Source organism: Pteropus vampyrus, unplaced genomic scaffold (genome assembly GCF_000151845.1).
Source record: "Pteropus vampyrus isolate Shadow unplaced genomic scaffold, Pvam_2.0 Scaffold346, whole genome shotgun sequence".
Taxonomy (NCBI): Eukaryota; Metazoa; Chordata; class Mammalia; order Chiroptera; family Pteropodidae; genus Pteropus; species Pteropus vampyrus.
The window spans coordinates 17,884-33,583 of record NW_011889127.1 but is presented as its reverse complement, the minus strand read 5'-3'; the positions used below and the strand labels follow the sequence as shown (position 1 = coordinate 33,583).

Below are 15,700 nucleotides of genomic sequence, written 5' to 3'. Positions count from 1 at the left end.
CGTGGGCTGCGCATCAACGTGGGGACCTGTTGCGGGCCAGAGGACGCGGCCTCCGACCCGGGAGCGAAAGTGCGGGTCTGTTCCCGGGTGCAGAAGCCCCTCCGTTCAGCAGGGCTGAGTCCCTGCAGCGTCAGGCCCCGTGCGGGGGGCTCGGGGACGCACAGCTGGATGAGCACACACTGCCCTCGAGGGTCACAGCACAGGAGCCAAGGCACAGGTAGACAGAACTCGGGTGGGCGGCTGCACTTTCTAGTCCCTGCACCTGGGCAGGTCACTTAATTTCTCTCGGTCACAGTTTCCCGCTCCCTAAAATGAGGCAGGACGGGGAGTGTAACAGCATCTTTCAAAGAATTGCCGAGGTCGTGAGCTCACCTACACGAAGCAGGTGGCCTGCGCCTGCCCTCGGCAGCTGCTCATCTCTCTCCGCCGTGGTGGGATGTTCTGTGCTGCAGGGCTGGGGGACACATCTCTCTCATGACCTTTGGTCCCCAGAGCTCGGCACACAGTAGGTGCTTCACAAACTTGTGGCATTGGTGTTGGAGGATTTGGGGTGCGGGCCAGGGGAGACTTGAGAAGAGGGGCTGTGTTTCTGGCAGGCGGGGGACTGGAAGGAGCGGGAGTGGCATCCGGCGTTGCCACTGAGATTCTGAGACGCTTTCGAGCCTGGATAAGAAGGGTTTGACCTGGTCCTCTCCAGCTTGGTGGCAAGGGCGGGCCTGCTGTGCGCTGCTGGGGAGGTGACAGGTGCGGGGGTTACAGCCTGGGCAGGAGAAAAAGACCCCGAAGGTAGAATGAGAACTTGGTATAATTTAGACTTTGTGAGCGGATATAAATTTTGAATTTTAATTTATATAAATTTTTTTTGCTCCGTGGTTTTAAATCTTTGGAAGAGAGCCGAACTGGACATTCTTTCTATCTTGAGCACGGGCAGAGCAAACTGTGACTTAGAGTCAGACCTGGTTTCAGATCCTGGACTCGGTACTTCTTACCTGGGTGGCCTTGGGCCACGTCACTTGATCTCACCGGAACTGATGTGTGAGAGTTGTTCCTCGAATGTAAGCCTGGGGGTTGGGTGTCACGGTCTGCAGAGAGCTGAGCCTGGGCAAAGGGCCCACCCACTGCTGGTCATTCTTCCGGGAAGAAAGGCTATGAAGGTGCCGTGTGTGGGGCTGGGATTGGAAATTAATTTTGCCTTTTTTGAACCCTTCAAATATTTTCTCAACTAGCTTGATTTTCCTTTTGTCATTAAAAAATATGACTTATAAAGAAAAGATCTGACAAAGCAGCCCGCTTGGTTGGGTCTTCGCCTCTGTAGGCTGGCCCTGTGCCCGTCAGTGGCAAGTGTGGCACCCGGGAGCCTGTCATGGTTGGATGCCACGTGCTGCTCCCAAGCCTCAACACTTGCGGGGAGCCAGGGGTGAGGGAGGCTCCGGGACCCCTGTACCCTGCGAAGCCTTTGCTCACACGTTCACGTGCATTTCCTGGTGTCCAGAAACTAAAGCCTGAAATCCTCATTTGCTTCGGAAGAAACAAATGCAAAATGGCACTGCCCCTCTGTGCTGGGGGCGTCTGCTGGGCGTCCCCCGGCGCCCGGGCTGTGCGTAAATCAGCCAGATGCAGCCTGTCCCCGGAAGCGTGGCTGCTCTGCTCTTGGTCTGGGGACAAGGCCCCCTGGCCGTCGAACCGTTGCGTTCTAGCTGGCACTCAGCTCACACTGCACTTGTCCCCAGCCACAGTGGCTCCAGAGAGCTGCGCCGCCGTGGAAATCGTGCCTGGTTTTCTTTCTGTCATTCGCTCTTGTCTGAGAATGTGCTCAGCGCCGGGTGCTGTGGTCAGTCCGGGAGCACAGAGCCGGCCAGTCCAGTCCTTGCCCGTATGGACGGATGTGCAGAGAAGGAGGCTCTGGGTGGGAAGGGCTTTCTGTTTGGTGGTCCCAGTGCTGAGAACAGTGTCCAGCAGAGTAGAGGCTCATTAAACACCTGATGAATGAATGAATGACTGGACAGAATGAAGAATGATTGGGCAGAACAAGTCAGTAGGCGATGCCAGCCAGTGTGGCCGCATCAGAGGGAAGCACGCAGCTGCGGGTTCCCTGGAGCAGACCGTGGAAGCTTCCGGGGGAGGGGACTTCGCCCTGGCCCTCTGGCAGAGGGACACGCGGAGGCAGAGCCCACCCTGGCGGGACGCGGGAGCTGGTGGGGGCCGAGTGGAGAGGGGCGAGCATCAGAGGGCTGACGCTGGGTCTCAGAGGAAGTGGAGGCAGACGGCCAGGCTGCAGGTGGCAGGGGTGAGGGCCCAGGAAGGACTCCGGCGGGAATGTGGCCGCAGGCACTGCCTGTGGGGGCCGGGCAGCAAGGGGAATGACGGGCGGAGCGGCGTGTGGCCCCGCGTGTGCACCCCGGAGCTGGGGTTCCATCCGGCAGACAATGCGTTCATTGTCCTTTCTCTCTCCTGGAAGAAGCACATCCACCAGCAGCTGGGACTCCCTTTGTGGGGGCAGATTCCCAGGCTCCGGATTTAGCCGTGGTGTCAGTAAAGGTTCCCATCGCTGCCCTCCCCCGTCTTTGTCCTCCTGAGCCCCGTCTGCCACATGCGCCTCGCTGCCCGGCCCCGGGAGGCAGGGCGCCTCGTGTCCATGCCTTCAGAAAGACTGGTACCTGTCCCGTCTCCACAGGCAGAGCAGCTACTGGCTAGAAGCGGCATGGCCGGGAAAGACGCCCATTTCACAGATAGGGACACTGAGGCCCAGAGAACTCAGATTCCTCACCCGGGTCAGAGCGAGTGACCCGGCGTTTGGCTCCACGTCCGCCTGGCTCCTTCCTAACCGGGCCACTTACTGTCTTTGGGCCTCAGTTTTCCGTCCGTAAGATGGGGTTTACCAGGGTGCCCGCGAGGTCACTGCCGTGACCTGCTCGTGGGAAACCTGAGGTCAGGGTGGCCGCTGCTCTGTTCAGACCCCGTTTATATCACATCGTGTGATCTGGCTTCATGAGAGCTCTGCCACTCCTTGATTTTTGCCAGTTTTTTAAAAATAATGAAAAAAATTTTTTTATGCTAAATATATACCACACAGAGTCTTTGTAGATACTTTAGAAAGGATGTCTAGATAAAAATCAGACCCAAACAACATGAAAACATCCACCCCAAGCATCCTTACCCGCTCGAGGACATCCGCTCTGTATTGGTAAATATTCTTGGCTATTTCAAACGCCTTCACTTAGACTCAACTGTGTCACACCTGTGTCAACTATTGTGTAAGTGGCTTGTTTCCACTTGCTACATGGCAAACGCCAGAGTTTGCCAGGTGGTAGCCACAGGCCAAATCTGGTGCACAGATGTGTTTTGCTTGAGCTGCACAATATTTAAAACTATTTTTTTGAATGAGTGTGTAACACACAAAATTGGGAGATTTCACATAAAAACCAATTTCTGCTAAATCTAATCAAGGACGTCTAAGGACATCTAAATCTTGTTCTTGAGTATCAGCCGGAACTGAGTGGCCCCTGGAGAGAGGTTACGTGCTGTGTGTCACCTCGTCCTTCCTACACAGTCCCTCTCGGGCCCATGGGGCACGCCATGGGTTTGCCACGGCTGCCTCTGCCTCCAGAGCATGGCCCTCGCGTGGTCTGCTGGTGCAGGTTTACGGTGTCAGGAAGCCCCCGTGGTGGCCCTTCGGGTCTTTCTCGCATTCGCTCCCTAACGCCTGGCACGGTTCTTTGGAAGATGCGGGATGTCGAAGAGAAGAGAGCATTGGTCCCCAAACAGTTATGTTCTGGGGCCAAACTCGGGGACATAGGCTGGTGTTCCCCTGTCCCCTCATGTAGCCACCTTTCGATGGAATCGTTGGAAAAATCCTGGGCCAAGCTCTGCACATTATTAGCACGTCGGGCCGAGCGTGCCAGCTGGGAGGGGACGATGATGGGGAGGAAGATGAAGCTGACGTTTTTGAGCATTGCTATGTGCCAGAAACCGTGCCAAGAACCTCACTAATGTTGCGTCAATTACTCCTCCAACGACTGTGAAGTGGGTTCTCTTACAGCCCAGTTTCACAGGGACATGGGCCACAAAGGTTGAATGGAAGGGGCCAGGGCTGGCCTGGGGGCTGAGCCTCACTTGGGCATTTCAGCTCATGCTCTAAAAAGAATCCAGCACCATCTCTGTCATTATTTACTGATCGCACAAACAGCAGTACGGTGATCACGGGATGTAAAATGAAACTTAGAGGCCGATGAAGAACACTGTTTGCCTCTCTCCCGGGCTCTGCCGAAGGCCAGTGGGCTCGCATGCTGCTCATGTCTCCACGTGCTTCCAGGTCCTTCCCAGGCCGCACCCCGGTTGGTGGGTGCACCCTCCTTTATTCGGCCTCCCCCGGACTCTGGGCTCCTAAGGCCATTTCCAGTTTTTTATCTCTAGCCACAATTTAAATAACGCTGCACACCCCATCTGCAGGCATCTGACTTTTTCCTCGTGGGAGTTATTAGGATAAAGCCCAAGAAGCCTGTTACTGAGGCTGGGCTTCGTAGGCAGCACGATCTACGTGGAGTTTGATATTTAAACCAAAGGCACGTACTTACGCGGGGGGAGAGAGGTATTTAAGGGGCACTTAAATACAGTGTCTGTTAATAAAATGGGGTGGGGGCTACATTCTCTAGGATAAACTGTTTTCTGCTCACAGAAAGGATTTGTCGCTACACATGAACCTCCATAACTTCGTTAAGGGGCCTCTTGGGGTCTCCACGTGATTTTCGGTGAAATGAGCGGGAAGTGTTGTGAAGAAGGCCCTTGAGCCACGGGCTGGAATTTCTGCGCATCGGAAGGTATTTGGATTTTAATTGTCTTGGAGCCGATTTTACTTTCGTACCGGCATTTTGTGAATCCTGTTATCAAAATATCAGGCTGCGGGGGTGGGCGCTGGGGCCCGAGCTGGAAACCCTCCCACCTAATAACCAGTCATCCCCGAGGACTCACACGGTGTTCGGATCTGTAGATGGGAGGCTAAGGACCCTTCCTGCCTCGCTCGCCTCCTGGGTCGTGGAAGCGGGGCTGTGAAGGAGGCGCGGCCGCCCCTTCGGGGGGTGGGGGGTGCTGCTGCTCACCACCGATACCGAGGCCAGGCCCGGCGCCCAGAGCTGGTTATTGGAGTCGTCACACCCAGCGCCGAGTGTGCCCTGGGAGCACTTTCCCTGTGTTTTCCTGTGGCTGCCACAGAGAACCCCCGCACGCTGGCGGGTAGAAACAACAGAGACTGACTCCCCACGGTTCTGGAGGCCAGAGGTCCAAAGTCAAGGTGCTGGCGGGGCCTGGCCCCTCTGCGGCTCTGGGGAGGGGCCTTCCCGCCTCTGCCAGCCCCCGAGGTTGTCGGTTTCCTTGGCTGCTTTGGCTGCGGCCACGTCGCCCGTCTCGTCTCTCGTCACGGGGCTTCCCGTCTGCATGGCTGCCCTTCCGTGTGTCTCCTGTAAGGACATTTGCCATTATATTTAGGGCCCACTCCAACGCAGGACGATCCGAGCTTGAGATCTGTAACTGAATTACATCCGCACAGACCCTTTTTCCATAGAAGGGGAGATTCACGGGTTCTGAGGAATAGCCTGTGACCGCATCTTTTTGGGGACACCATTCAGCCCACGACAGTCATTGTCGGCCAAAAGCCGACCCGTGAGGTCTGCTGCCCAATCACAGCTCTGGCCCGAGCCTTCCTCGGCCTACGGGCTCCAGGGCTCTAACCCTTCCGCTTGCCTCTAGAACCTCGGCGCAGAGAAGCTTTGTCTTCATTGAGGGTAAGGGATTTTGTGGTGACCAGACCAGGCCCTGGTGCCCAGTGTGTTGCTGGTGCTGGTCGGAGCTGTGTCAGCTTGGGAGTGACCTGGGCTCACGCGACCCGGCATACAGTTCAGGCGTCGGCAGATGTCCGCTTCCCATGGGCTCAGCCGCCAGCACACCCCAACCCCCCCGCGCCCCGTCTCTGGCCGTCCCCGCGTCCCAGCTCCATGTCCTCAGTGGACTCCCCGCTTCCGCGGCCAGAGCGCTCTTTGAACTGCGCCGTGACCGTGGCGCGGCGCGTCCGTGGGGCTGTCGTCACCGCGTTCTGCAGGGGCAGGAGCCCTCCCCAGCCGCCCCGCATCCTCGGCATCCTGCGCAAACTCCGTCCGGGGCTGGCTTCGTTTCTGTTTTTGTTTTTTTTCTCTTTTCCTGTAAAAAGCAGTAATAGAAATAGAAAATTCCACTTACCCAGAAGAGTATAAAGAGGAAAAGAAATGTCAACCATAGTGGCACCGCCGAGGGAGTCACCGCCACTGTTTGGGGGGTGCGGCTCTCCGGCCCTCAGCTCAGCACTGTGTTCCCGGGGTGCGGGGCCTGGCGCCCGGCAGGTGCTCGAAAAATTGTTGTGACCGAGTCGCAAAACGAACAGACGTGTATTTCGGGAAGTCGAGATCGCCAGCTACACTCGTCCTTGGGCTCCGCTGTCTCGCTCTGCTGACATGCACCTTGCTCCGTGTGGCACTCGCTGCCACGACTGATGTCACGGAGACTGTCCCCTCTGGCCGAGCGTCGTGTTGATGGGAGGGGCATCCACGAGTCTGTCCAGGGACCGCAGCCCTGGGTAGGTCCTTGCAGTGCGTTCCTGGGAGTGGGTGGCGTAAGGGGAGAAAACGCCCCGCTTCTGGCTGTCGGGTCACGGGGCCGGGGCAGCAGCTCCGCGGAGGCTGGGCAGATTTCTGAGAACTGCTGTGGTTGTGAGCAGGGAGGAATGACGGACTGGGCTCTAGTAAGTCAGACCAGGGCCAGTGGAGTTCACGCTCACGTGGAGACAGAGACAGATGTTCCCTCTGGGTTCCGTCGGCGGGTGTGCATTCACCCCCATCCCTCCATCCCTCGGCAGGGCGCCCCGAGAAACACCGCCCTCTGCTGTCCCAGGTGGGCACAGCTGGCCTCCGCTCTGTCTTCCCCAGTTTCTAGATTGGACGATATCCCCGTGTCCCCAGGGCTGGCAGGTGATCATTGACTTCAGCTCATGGCCACTGAGTGTCTGTCTCTAGCTGCTGGACACGCTGGCACTGACGAGAACCCCCTGCCCGGCTTCATGTCCCCTCCTCCCCGGTCTGTCCCACCTGGCTCTCAGCTCCCACCCTACAGAGCAGCTCCGGCTGAGGCCACTGATCCCACGCTCCTGAACCCTAGGGCCGGCTCCTCGTCCTCACCTCGACCTCTGGGCGCTCCCTCCTGACTGCACGAGCACCTGCTCCTAGGCTCTCCGGTTGTCCTGTCTGCGGCTGCTCGCTCAGAGTCCTCCTTGCTGGCTTTCACGTCTTCGCGACCCCCAGAGGCTGGCCCTCCTCCCCCCTGCAGTGTCCTCGCTCTGCGGCCTCCCCCAAGGCGAGCCGGTCCCAGTACCACCCTTACCAGCTGTGCGGCCGCAGGTAGCGGACTCGGCCTCTCTGTGCCTCAGTCTCCACGTCTCTGAGATGGACCTAGCGACTGTACTTGCCTCCCCGGGCGCTGCGGGGGTCATAGGCCCCCCAGCTGCCGTCATGGGGCTCGGCACATGACCGCTTCTCCCCGTCATTTGTTCACTGCGTCAGCGACCGTTCAGGGCGTGCCCCCTGCACGCCGGGCCCCATGCTAGGCACAGGGGACACAGCCAGGGACGAACCGGAGCCAGGCCCTGCTGACTTGCAACTCTCACCCCGGTGTAGGGGACACGGACACGAAGTCAGTCATTGTGCAGTTTGTGATGTGGGAGACAGCGCCAGGCAGGGCGGGGGAGGGGACCCGGAAGGGCTGACGGGGGCGGCGTGGCGTGGGGTCACGCTGCTCTGGTGCTCAGAGCCAGGAGTGTGGGTCCGGCCCCGGCTCACCACTTCCTGCTGTGGACCGTGACCAGGTTAACCCCGTGTCCTCGTTCCGGCTGTGTGACCCCCGTCCGCCCTCGGCCTCTGTGCACCTCAGCTCGCTCGCCTGTGACACCGGGCACCTCGGAGGGCGGCTGTGCTGATGGGCAAGCAGCGACGGGCGTAGCATCTGGCATGTGGTGGTGCCAGCTGGTACTCCGGGCCTCACCGTGAGGGTTTTGGCGGTGTCACCCTGTGGGCTCTGAGGTCAGCGTCAACAAATCGAAGGCCTGGGGGTCTCCCAGGGTAGGCGAGTGCTGGAGGGGCCGTTGGCTCATCGGGGCACCCCCGTTGATCGGGCGTCCAGCTCGGGCCTGGCCAGGCAGGGACAGGAGCCTGGCGGGACCACGGGGTGTGGTGCTAGGCTGTCACCTCCCCCAGGGCCTTTCACTGCTCTCCCGGGCTGGCTTAGGTGCCTCCGCTGGGCCCAGGGCCAGCGGCTTGGGGTAAGCCGCGCTCTGCCAGTCTACGGGGCGGGGGAGGGAACCGCCAGCCTCTGCAAAGTCTAAAAGTTCGTTTTTCAGAGTGATGTCCTCGGACCCTGCTCTAGAGTCCCCTGGGTGTGCAGAGGGGACATCCAGGTTCCCTGGGCCCACCATATCCCTCGGGCATCGAGCTCTGTACCCCTCCAGGGACCTGCCTTTGGGAACAGGCACCCCAGGTGACCGGGGCTCAGCGGTGTTCACAGACCGCAGTCTCTGGGTGCTCGGGTGGGGTGGTCTTGTCGTCAGACAGAGCTCAGCCACCCGGCGCTGGCAGACCCAGACTCTGAACTCTGAGCGTGGCAGGGTAGATGGACAGCACCACCTGGCCGAGCGGGAAGCTGGTGCTCAGAAGCCTGGATTCCGCGCTGGCCAGCACGCTGCAGACTCCACAGGGCACAACCACAAGGTGCCGTGGGTCAGGGGCTTGGGGTCCCGTTGGGAGCTGCTTGGTCGGAGGGGAGGGGAAGGTAGCGAATCGTTCCTTCAGGTCTCGAGGACAGTTCCGAGGTCTTCCAGCGTCCCTCCTTCTGGTCCATGGGAGTGTACCTGGGGGCTCGTTTCACCTCGGGACTCAGGAGCTGACACATAACGTGTGTCAGGATGTCATCTGTAGCCCGCCAGAGGTCCGGGCAGTGTGATCATCGGTCAGGGCCAGGCCGCTGTCCCGTGCTGCCTGGGGGTTGCTGATTCGCCGGGGGGAAGGCTGGGTGTCTGAGGGGAGTGTATATAGAGAGATGTTCTCTAGAGCTGGGGTTTAAAGCTCGATCTAGTCATAAGGACCCTGGGTTTCAGTCTCTGGTTGACGAGGGCAGGACGGGAAGAGATGGAGCTGCTCCAGGTAGGTCCCCTGGGAGCTTGTGAGACATGCAGATCAGATCCTCGGGGGGTGGGCCCAGGACTCTTCACCTTCACAAGCTTCCAGGTGTTTCTGATGCAGCTCCAGTTTGACACGCGCTAGGCCAGGGTGTGAATGGCGGGCCAGCCGCACCGTGAACAAGTACCCGGCCCAGCCAGGAGGCCCCAGCACACGCTGCTGCCATTGCATGTGACCGCCCCGGGCCAGGGGGACACTGGCCCCACGTACTGCCTGTTCCTCCCTGTATGTCTCTCCGCTAACCTGGCCTTCCTTTCCCCCAGGACCCCAAGTGATGGTGGTTCACGCGGGGGCCGAGCTGAGCCCTGAGCGACTGGTTAGCTCGGCGGAGCTGGGAGCGGTGCCTGCCGGCTGGCGGGCGTGAACGCAGATTCTCGGCACCTCTGCTGAGAGGAAGCATGTCTAAGAAAGGCCGGAGCAAGGGCGAGAAGCCCGACATGGAGGTGGACGCCGTGCAGGTGGCTAACGAGGAGCTGCGGGCCAAGCTGACCAGCATTCAGATCGAGTTCCAGCAGGAAAAGAGCAAGGTGGACGAGGGCGGCCCCCCGCGAGCCAGGGCTGGGCCGGGGCCCCCTGCGGGCAGCACGGTGGGGGGCGAGGACGGGGCGTCCCCTCTAGGCCTCAGCTTGCTACTCCTAAAGTGATTCCAACACCAGCGGTGGTACAGACACCACCTGGGTGTGTGTCCCGCCCGCCGCATCTGACTCTGACCTTGGACCAGCCTCCTAACGCCCTGCCTGGGGTAGTTTCCCTCACCTTGACTGATGGGCCGTGGTGCAGGTGGGGAGGGAGCGCGCAGGGAGGGCTTGGCTCTGTGACTGGCCGCTCTGCTTTCCTAGGGTGGGCTCCAGCTCTAGGGGTTCAGTACGCCCGGCTGGGTGCCAGGCGTTCTGTGGACGTCTAATTGAAGAGCAGCCTGTCGTGATGGGAGGAGCCAGGCTCTTTGGTCACACAGACATGGCTTCAGCCTCACCTTGGCCCCTGACTGGCTTCACGGTCTCGGATGAGTGACATAAAGTCTCCAAACCTTCATTTTTTCATCTGTAACGTGGCATCTTAGTAACCACCCAACTTGAGGAATTCGTAAGGATCCAATATAATGGAAACAATAGAAAGCCCTTTGGCGTGTGGCGCCCGGGCACTGCCACAGTGCTGCTGGGTGCTGGGGTTCTGACCCGGGCGGTTTGAGGGCAGAGCCGGCTGGGGTGGGGGTGGGGGACAGGCTCCGTGAGCCTGGGGAGGAGCCACCACCCATGTGACAAGACAAGGGGCATGGAGAGTGTGCTTGCCCAAGCCGAGGGTCTGGCCTGGTTGGGGACGAGAGACCGTACCCCGGGCCCCGAAGGTGTCCTCCGGCCCAACCCAGATTACCTGGAGGCGTGCTTAGGGGGTTGCAGGGGTGTCCCCATCTCGGTGAGAGCGGGGACTCTTGCAGCAGCTGGAGGGCGGGGTGGGGTCCAGCTCCCGAGTGGGGAGGGGGCTGGGATTGGGCCCCAGCTCTGACCCCAGCTCAGGATGGCTCTGTGGAGAGCAGAGGCAGAGTACCTGACCTGGGTCCATGAGGACCTTGGGGACAGATGTGCTCCCTTCTGTCCCTGGACACCCAGGATTCCAGGGCTAGTGTAGCCAAGCTCTTCCAGCACGGTGTCTGGTGGCACCAGCCCGTGCACACCAGCGCAGCTCAGGACGGATGCACCTGCTGGCATCCCTCAGGGCTGACAGCCATGGGGCGGGGCCTGCAAGGGCTGAGCAGGAAGTAGCAACGGCAGCTGTGGTTACGGGGGAAGCCACGCGGCCAAGGTCCTTCTGCCAGGACTTGGCCCCACCTCCACCACCTAACTTGCCTCGAGGTCTTGGGACTAGCCGTGGAATCGTCCCCTGCCTCAGTTAAACAGAGACCTCTGATGCCTCTGCCTCCCTGAGTTGTTTAAGGAATGAATGAGACAGTCGCACAGGATCTAGATTCTGTCTGTCACACAGAGTTCGGGGTCAGCTGATGCTTATTATGTGTCTGCTGTGCAGGCCACTCCAGCTGCCGCAGAAGGCCTCCTGACCGTTGCAGTGACCTGTGAGGTCAGGTGGTTTCTTCTAGTTTATAGGTGGGCGAACCCAGGGTCAGGGAGGAGTGAGCTGCCCAGGTGTACTCGCTTGCTGGGGTCGCCATAGTGAAGAGCCTCAGGCTGGGTGGCTCACAAGACAGAATTTTGTTTGGTCACAGCCGGGGAGGCCGGAAGTCAGAGGTCAAGGTGTTGGGAGGGTTGGTTTCCTCTGAGCCTCTCTCCTTGGCGTGCGGGTGGCCGTCTTCTTCCCGTGTCCTCACGTGGTCGTCTCTCCGTGTGCGTCTGTGCCCTCGTCTCCTCTTCCCATAAGGACACCAGTCACGGTGGATCAGGGTCCACCCCGTGTGACCTCGTGTAACTTAATGCCCTCTTTGAAGACTCTGTTTCCAAATATCGTCACATGCTGAGCTCCTGGGGTTAGGACTTCCACGTGGGAATTTTGGGAGGGCACAGTTTAGCCCATGACAGCGGCCAACACAGCTGAAAGAGGTGACAGACACTGCGTTGGAAGCCAGGCCGACGGGAACCCCAGCCTGTACTTCCCCGTCCCCAGGCTGCCTCCACGTAGGTTTCCTCAATCCAGTCACCCTCGTGGCCCTTCTGGAGGACTTTTCCCATCGTCACTGCTGGGAGAATTTCTGTTCTCAGAGAATTGAGCAATGTGCTTCTTGGCTGGTACGGAAAACATAAACTTTACGCTTGCATTTAAAGGTTGGCAACTGTTGTTGATGTTGCGTTTAAAGTGTAGTTAATGTAGCAAAGGGACGCCGTTGAACTCTATAGTATGACAGAAGGCATTGGTTCATTCATTCAGCAAGACCCCGGTGCCTGTGCCCTGGGCCTTGGCTGGGTGATGGGCTGTTTGGATGGGACTCAGGGACAGCCCCTGTCCTCAGACAGGGTGGCGCACAGATGCTCAGGGCCCTAGCAGTATGACAGCACACTCAGGGAACAACGCAGTGAAGCGAGGGACCCGAGCAAGCTCCACAGTTTGGAGCCGGCTCTAAAGGCTTTTTCTAGCTGACGAGAAAGGGGACAGTGTCCACCCCGTCCCAAGTGTCCAGCAGCCCTGTGAGCATCCTGAGTGCTAGGGGGGGGTGCTCCGAGGCCAGTGCAGGGAGTCCCTGACCTGGTGAGGCCCACAGTCGGAGTGGGGGGTGTTAGAGAGAGTGACCCAGCACTCACCAGCTGGTGACTAACCCATCCTTGAGCGGCCAGCCCACACTGGTTTGCATTTGCGTGGGGCCAGGGGTTCATCTGGCTGCAGGCGGGAGTTGGGCCTGGCCCTGCCCTCCAGGGGCCAGGCCTCGGCATACCCCTTTGCTTACCCTGCCCCCACCTCTGCCTCCTTTTCTCCCTGTGACCACGTGTCCCTTTGCCCACTCTGACTTTGGCTGTCCTCCTCCCAGCGGTCCTTACAGGGGCAGCCGTGGGTGTCCCTGTTTCACAGGAGATGGATAGGCAGCTCTGGCGGGTTATATAGTCAGGGTTCTTCGGAGAGAAAAGAACCAACAAGTTTACGTGTGTAAATATACACACACATATCTACATGGGGCAGAGAGGCTCTTTTTAGGAAGTCGTCTCACGATTATGGAGGCTGACAAACCTGGGAGCTGCAGGGCGGGCAGCTGGAAGCTCTGGCTTGAGTCACTCTGCAGCCTTGGGTCCAGAGGGGATCTGGGGGCTGGTGCCTTCCTCACTGGGCCTCAGTCTCTCCCCTAGACCGTCACCTGGCTGGGCGAGGCCCGTGCACGTTACGGAGGGCGTTCTGCTTTGCTCAACGTCTGATGATTTAAACATTGATCGTATGGGAAAGGAATACCTGCACAGCAGCATCTAGACTGGTGTTTGGCCAAATGACCTGGTGCCATGGCCTGTGAAATTGACATGTCACACAAAGCATCTCGAGGCTCAGTAACTGGCCAAGGGAGATGCACTCGTCAGTGTGGATACGGGGTGTGACTTAATCGCCTCCTCCTGACTCCAGATCATTGCAGCGTTAACCCAGAAAGTCAGGACAGCACTACCTCCTAGAAAGGAGAATTCTAGAAGCATTTTGTCCCTCACCGAGAAGTCATGTTAGAGATCTAAAATTCTGGCTTCTGGGCACTTGATCTGTTGGGAAAAGACTGATTCCACCCCTGGGGGCCTGAGTCGGACCGGTCCCTCGTTTGATCTCCATGATTGTGACTGTTCGATGCAATTCGATGGATAGCAGGCTTGTCTTTGCCTGACTGGCTTTATTTGCTTCTTTTCTTTCTGTCTGTTATAAGTAGACTCCTCAGCACCTGCTGACATTATAAAACTCCTCCCCTGACATGCATTTCGGCACGTGACTTGCTGCGAACAGTGGGGTCTGGGGAAGATGCTGCCATCCCCCAGCTCGTCCATGAGGGGCCGTGTGTTTTGGTTCTTGAGAGACTGTATTATTTAGAAAACAAATGGATTGTAAAGGGTTCCTCGGGAATGTGTGTATTGTGTGATATTTGAAATGAAAATGTCAAATAAAGCATTTGGGGTCTATTAAGAAAACATTCCCTGGATGCGTTTTATGAAAAATGTTTTCGGTAGTTTGCTGACGGCGCTCGATGGCGTTGGGAGCCTGGCATCTGCGGAACACCAGCTCTGGTGGGGGGTGAAGCCTGGCTTTGCCCTTTGGCAACCCCTCCCCCAGGCAGGTCACCGAAACATCTCTGAGGCTCGGCTGCCTTGCAGCAAAAGAGTCCCCTCCCCCCTGGGGCCGCGAGAGGTGGGGGCTGCACTGGGAGCCCCCAGCACAGGCAGGGAGCAGCTCCAAAGTGACGGCGCCTCTGCCTCCGCCCCTCTCTGCCTCCACCTGCCCCATCTTCTCCAGCTCCAGAGTCCAGTGCCCGGGCGCTGCAAATGTATTTCTAGTTTAAATTTTGTTTCGCTTTAGCGAGAGAGATGATTTCTGCTGGGTGTGTTTTACGACTGATTCATGGCCCTTTCTTGTAATCCTCTGAATTGGAAGGGAATTTCCAAGTCTTGCTTTTCCTCTCCAACATCTTGAGATGTTTTACCAGCTCTGGGGAGAGTCTCAAGAAAATAGTAGCCAGGGTTCTGGGTGTGGCTGGTGAGCCTCAGGACTGCGGGGGTGGCAGGAGGGGGAGTTGGGGTGTGGGGACCTGGGGAGGGTCTCGCGGACTGGTAGGCACAAGGGTATGTGGGGAGGTGTCCCCAGCCCTGACCCTGACCCTGACCCTGACCCAGACCCGCCGTTTCGGCTGCAGGTGGGCAAACTGCGGGAGCGGCTGCAGGAGGCGAAGCTGGAGCGCGAGCAGGAGCAGCGGCGGCACACGGCCTACATCTCCGCGCTCAGGGCCAAGCTGCACGAGGAGAAGACCAAGGAGCTGCAGGCGCTGCGCGAGATGCTCATCCGGCAGCACGAGCAGGAGGCGGCGCGCACCGCCAAGATCAAGGAGGGCGAGCTGCAGCGGCTGCAGGCCACGCTCAACGTGCTGCGCGACGGCGCGGCCGACAAGGTCAAGACGGCGCTGCTGGCCGAGGCGCGTGAAGAGGCGCGCAAGACCTTCGACAGCGAGCGCCTCCGGCTGCAGCAGGAGATCCTGGAGCTGAAGGCGGCGCGCAAGCAGGCGGAGGAGGCGCTCAGCAACTGCATGCAGGCCGACAAGACCAAGGCGGCCGACCTGCGCGCGGCCTACCAGGAGCACCAGGACGAGGTGCACCGCATCAAGCGCGAGTGTGAGCGCGACATCCGCAGGCTGGTACGTGCTGCTCGCACCCCTGCCCGCTTGCGCGCATGCGGTCTTTCCATACCCCCCGGGCTCGCGGCCCCTTTCCTCCCCCCACCTTGCGCGCATGCGCCCTTTCCTCCCCTGCTTGTGCATCCTTTTCTCTGCATGCGTGCAGGACACTCCGAGTTTCGAGGACCCACTGCACTCCAGGCATAGTTCTGGGCACAGGGCTTCCAGCAAAGTCCCTGCCATTGTAGGTGTGGCGAGGAGGCTTTGGGTGGCAAGTCTCTTCTCACTAGGTGTGTGATCCTTGGTAGGTCGCTGAACTGCTGGGAAGCAGTAAAACGAGGTTAGGTAATGGACGGGGTTGTTTTTAAGAAAGGACTGTGATAGTATAGCGAAGTACTAGGCGCTCGTTTATTTATCGGATTCATAAAGCAGGTGCACAGTTACATCTCCAGGTAAGACGTGGTAGGTTGGGACAGGCCAGCCACCCTGTCCGACCATTCGGGAAAAGCATGCGTTGCAGACCGCCCGGCTTTTAAAGATTGGAGAGCTGTGGAACCTGCGGGTCTAGAGCTAACACTTCCAATCCAAGGGAAGGGGAAAGAGCCCTTCCCAGGCTGGTCAGCTGCCGGCCACTCACCCCCACCCCGCGGGCGTTTGCTGATCCTGG

General features: G+C 59.1%; 1 protein-coding gene across 1 annotated transcript in view; it reads left to right on the top strand.

Annotated features, from left to right (window-relative positions):
- Positions 1-15,700, top strand: part of LOC105304488 (janus kinase and microtubule-interacting protein 1-like) — a gene marked incomplete at its 3' end in the record, with an annotated part of 49,233 nt that overhangs the window by 19,359 nt on the left and 14,174 nt on the right. The window contains exons 2-3 of the mRNA XM_011378567.2: positions 9,512-9,775; positions 14,560-15,054. Coding sequence (XP_011376869.1) covers positions 9,647-9,775; positions 14,560-15,054 — 624 coding nt within the window. The remainder of the gene's footprint in view (positions 1-9,511; positions 9,776-14,559; positions 15,055-15,700) is intronic.